This window comes from Corvus brachyrhynchos, unplaced genomic scaffold (genome assembly GCF_000691975.1).
Source record: "Corvus brachyrhynchos isolate BGI_N302 unplaced genomic scaffold, ASM69197v1 scaffold10, whole genome shotgun sequence".
Taxonomy (NCBI): Eukaryota; Metazoa; Chordata; class Aves; order Passeriformes; family Corvidae; genus Corvus; species Corvus brachyrhynchos.
The window spans coordinates 1,908,527-1,913,511 of NW_008236180.1; the positions used below are offsets into that span (position 1 = coordinate 1,908,527).

At 41.7% G+C, this 4,985-nt stretch overlaps 1 protein-coding gene across 2 annotated transcripts in view; it reads left to right on the top strand.

Moving 5' to 3' along the window:
• The first annotated feature begins 231 nt into the window (after nt 1–231).
• LOC103615804 (oxidative stress-responsive serine-rich protein 1) overlaps nt 232–4,985 on the top strand; it is a 5,619-nt gene continuing 865 nt past the window's right edge. The window contains exons 1-3 of one of the 2 annotated variants that reach the window (XM_017733052.1): nt 232–524; nt 2,248–2,364; nt 4,175–4,288. In XM_017733052.1, the coding sequence (XP_017588541.1) occupies nt 2,285–2,364; nt 4,175–4,288 (194 nt within the window). In that variant the 5' untranslated portion in view covers nt 232–524; nt 2,248–2,284. Of the gene's footprint in view, nt 525–550; nt 653–2,247; nt 2,365–4,174; nt 4,289–4,985 lie in introns of those variants that run through there. The other variant, XM_008633904.2, reaches the window with a different exon arrangement.

The following is a 4,985-nucleotide window of genomic DNA, read 5'->3' on the forward strand; positions in this document are numbered from 1 at the left end:
GCCGGGGCGGGTGGCCCCCGTCGTGTCCCTGCGGCGAGACTTTCCCGCGCGGTTCCCGGCGCCGGTCCCCCAGTGAGGGCGGAGGGCGCTGGGCGAGCCCCGCCGGGGCGCGGGCGGTGCTGAGTCACGGCCGAGCCGCGGAGCTGGGCCGCGGGGTAGCGGCGGGGGCTGCTGGGGCTTCCCGTCGTGCGGGCGGGAAGGGCTGGGGAGGGAACTCCGAGCGGTTAAAAATACGGAATTAAAAAATGCAAAATTATAAAAATTGAAAATAGAAAAGTTCTTGTCCCGCGGCCCGTGTGCTGCCCCCTGGGGCCGTGGCCCGGAACGCCCGGGAGCTTGTGGCCATCCCTTTACGTGCCCGTCCTTAGCCCGCCGTGGATGGAGGTGCCCGTGCCTTGTCCCGTCGTCACCGCGGGAGCCGTGCTGGATGACCGGCACTGCGCTCGCTTGGGTTTGTAGTGCGGTGTTGCTGGAAAATAGCTGAAAATAAAACGGAACAGGGAAGATGGGTATTTTCCTGGGAGGTAAAGAACGCAAGTTTCAATGTATTTTTTGACACGGTAAACTTTGGCTGGGTTTCACAGTAATTTTTTTTTTTTTTTTGTGCTAGTTGGCTGGTGTGTCTAAAATGCTTGAGCTTATTTATCACCCAGTGAGTAGGCTTTTATCTAAATAAATTCTGCATTGTTTTGAGGTTTGCAATGTTGGTGATGAAGGACACCATGATAAAATATTTAGTCTAAAAACTGTTACTCTGTTTTGAGTAATGTACAAAAAAACTGCTGAGGTTATGTAATACAGGAGTTTGCTATTTAAAAAAAAAATTACGTAGCCTGATTTTTTTTTCAGTTTAAAGAATCATCTAGGGATGACTGAGGGGCCAAGGAATAAAAATGAAGTGAAGTAGGGACCATCTGTTTCACCACAGCAGTAGTATTTGGCTAAGAGAAAATATGAAATAGCAACTTGCTCAGATGAGCATCATGTTGTCAGTGTTTTAAGCTTCTTTCTCTCCTGTTTACTCCCTGTCTGACTCATTGGACAACATGTGCCTTGAAATTGTTATGATACATTATCCTTCTGTGTGTGTCATAATTGCTGTCTGCAATCCAGGGCATCCAGGTGAAGTCACAGCACAGTGAGCAGCCAGAACAACAGTGGGGAGAGCTGCCACCTCCAACTGGAATGGGGGGGGTGAGGGAACAAAAATTACCCCCGTCCCTCTGCATAAGTAACTGAGCTGCAGAGCTGCAGATAAAAAGGTCTCGGTGAAGAGAGAGTTATTTTCCTTGCTACAAAAAAAGTTTGTTCAGGGCTTTGCACTTCCCTTTGCTGAAGTTCATGAGGTTCCTGTCAAGGTCCCACTTTGGTGACATCAGCAGATGTGGGGAGGGTACCCTGCCACATCATCCAGGTTATTTATGAAGATGTTAAACAGGACTGGAAAGTCTAGACCTTGGCATAAACAGCTAGTGCCTGACCTCCAACAAGCCCAAAGAGCATCAAACTTAGAAAGATTTTAGATCCTTTGTAGCTAAATTAAATGATGGCCAGGGTTGATTAAAAAAAAAAAAATACATCAGCTAGTTTTTATAATTTTTTTTATTTATTTAAAGCAAGGCTTTCTGATTGCTTTTTGTATTTGTTTGCCTTTGTACTTGTTCACGAGCTGATACTGGAAAATTTTAACAGCTATTGGCAACCAAAATACCATGTTCTGATAGGACTGTATAACTCTTGCTGGAACCTAGACATAAGGTCAAAAAGTTTTGTTTGGCTTAAAACTTTATCTTGTTTTAAGAAAAATCTCTTGGTTTGGGTTTTTTTAAAGTGTATGTGTAACACTGAGTCCCAGATTTGGAAATAAGAGTTGTAGAAGGTTGGCTGTTTCTAATGGTGTTGTTCCTTCTCACTTTCACCTCCTCTACAATTATTCTGGTAGCGCTGTAAGACAAGTGGAAGAGCCTGGCTGTACTGTAATGTATGTGCAAGATGCTGTTGACACCAGATTTGACTTTGAATTGTTAATTCACCTACAGTTGTACAAGAGACTGTTTGTTTCATTCTTGGGTATCATAAAGCTTGTTCTGAATCAGCTTTCAAAAATGTTCTACTAGAATGACCTCAGCTTTGTGTGCTCATTGTGCTATTTTGAGTTTATTTTCATGTATTACAGCGCTGCTGGGCAACTAATGTTTTTAACAAGGATTTGGCCCTTATTTTCATATGTCTTTTTTCTGCTTGTAGCAGTACATGGTAATTCCATCACCTTCTGGCCATCCCAATGATGAAATCAGAAGCTAAGGATGGAGAAGAGGAAAGCCTGCAGACAGCCTTCAAAAAGCTGAGAGTTGACACAGCTGGGTAGGTAGCGCCACAGGGAGGCACAGACTTAACATCTTACAGATGGACTCAAAGGCAACACCCTTGCTGTGAAATTTGAGGGAATGAGGTAATTGTGGAAGGTTAGGCACAGAAAGCCTTCATTGTAGTGGAACAGACTGAAATAAATTCACTACCTGCAGACTGTACTTCTCAAGGAATTGTAATTTGATTGCTGTCAGCTTGCAACAGGCTTGAAGGAAACCTCACCATCATCAGCAGCTGACAATGTGCTTGAAATGAATTTTGGCATGAATCTGTCTGCCAGAGGTTACCAGTACTAAAGTCCATAGGACTAGAACTCTGCTGTTGAAGTTAGCGTATTGCCATGGCTCTGAAGGCCTGTCATGAGAATAAAATCACATCTTTTCCCAGGAGAGAAACTTTCTTTCCATGTCAGTAAGGGAGAGCATTTGATTCAGTGCATGATTCCCACACAAGCTATTTTCATTGCTGTCACAAAATTGCTATTTATAACCAAAATCTCTAAATGGGAAAGAATACTTTTTGTGTTGTCTTGGTTTGTGGACATTTGACACAAGACACTTAACTTCATTGTCCCAGGTGGCAGAACACAAGCACCATGTGTCTTCTGTTGGTAATGATAATTTTTACCTGAATTTAAGTAAAGAAAGGCTTCCATATAATGTTTTTTTCTGCTGACAAATGTGCACCATTGCATATTACCTGTATAATCTTGTCTTCCAGTAAGCTGTTGTCAGTGATGCAATTACACTGTCACTGAAATGAAAGAGTAGGTAAAGCAGCATGTAAAGATCAAGGTGGTAACTAGAATTACCACAGAGCTGAGATTGTGAGTAGATGGGCTTCTAAAACTATCTTTTTGTTTAAGTAGTTAAACTCATTAGTAATTAATTACCTTTCATTTCTTCAGTATCTCTAGTACCATCCTCCAGCTGGGCATATTTGATCACTTTGGAGTTTTTACTGGTAGCCTTTGATCTTGTGTTCTGTGTTCATTGTTCTTTAAATGGAAATTAGTTTGATTAATAGTTTGGATTCCCTTAACCCTACCCTAGATCAGTGTGTGGGGACTTACTTTTGCTTTTCAGGGAATCTATCCTGTTTACAAACTAATTTAGCATAGGATTTGGGAAATAATTTTATTGGGAATTCCAATGTAATATGTGAAGTCACAACTTGAAAAAATTGTTCTCGGGCTTACTCTAAGTCCTTCAAAATGAGAGTCTGGAATGAATTTATAGCACCAGAAAATTTAGTAAATCTGCTAATGTCCCTGTCTTGAATAGAAGCTGAAGGTCTGACAGAACTCTGTGGCCCAAATGATTCAACTTGCAGGAGTATGAAGAGTTTTAGCTTATGTTGACAGACTGTTAGACAGAGGCTTAAGTGTTCTTCAGCTAAACAAAGTCTATTTATGTCCAAAGAACATTTATTTTTAGGAAAGAATGGCTTATTTGTCTCTGGAAAAGGAGACGTGTTTCTTCAGTGATGGTGTTTCTGCCCTCCCCTCTCCTGGGAAGCTGAAATTTGGCCATTGTGTGTGTTTGTCATTGACACGTGGGGTTGGATCTGCAGTGGAGCTGTGAACGGCAGCGCTCGGTGAAAGGGTCTTTTATACAAACCTTGGAGATAGGAGTGTGTCAACACTTGTGCTTCTGATCTGGGTCTTTGTGGGCAGGTCTTCCAAGACATATTCTAAATGATTTGGAGCAATATTTTCTGGGGAAGAAGATGCAATGAGGATATTTTTTCATAATCATAATGCTAACCAGTGTAGACTGTTAACTCTTCATTTTGTCTCTCACAGATCTACCGCTTCTCTCTCTGTGGGTGATGGGAGAAGTCCCAGAACAATAGTTAGAACAGTGGCAGATGAAACCAAGCCTAAGAATGTGTGTGCTTCTAAGGAAACCTGGCATGGGTAAGAGAAGCTTGGGATTATCAGACTATTTCAAATGATACTGCACTGAAAAGGAATGTTAAGTAGACAGTTTCTAGTTCGTGCACCTCTAAACAAGGGACCTGAATTGTCTTTGCTAAAGAACTCTTTAAAATACTCACACCACCTTTTTCTCTTCATATATGACTGCTATTCTTCACAGTTACATGAAGTGAAAGGAAATGCTGGTCACCTCTAGGTTGCTAAACATCTATAGATGTTTCTCAATACAAATGTGAGCTGCTGGTTTTGAATCAGACAATCATGAATGCATCTCTTTCAGTCATTGTTTGACACTGCAGAAGCTGTCACTGTGCCTTGGGAACTAGATTAAAACAAAGAATTGGTTTCTGGAGTATCTCTGCAGAACTTCATGCTCATCTGAAACAAAACCACCCTTTGCCCTTGATTCATTAGTTTTGTGCTCTTTTCTTGTGTTTGTCCTTCTTGTGGAGATTATTTTGTCATGTCTCACATGCTTTACTCATTTTCTAACCTTTAAAGCCCACTCTCTGAGATGCATTTCTGTGGTGTCCCTTTTATATTTTATACAGCTGCTTGACTAGAACAAAGTCAAATTCCAAGATAGCAGAATACCCTGAGCAAATACTACGAATTTAAAGCTGGTGCATGCAATATAAATGCAGTAGAGATTTTGCCCAGTGTTACTTGTAACCCA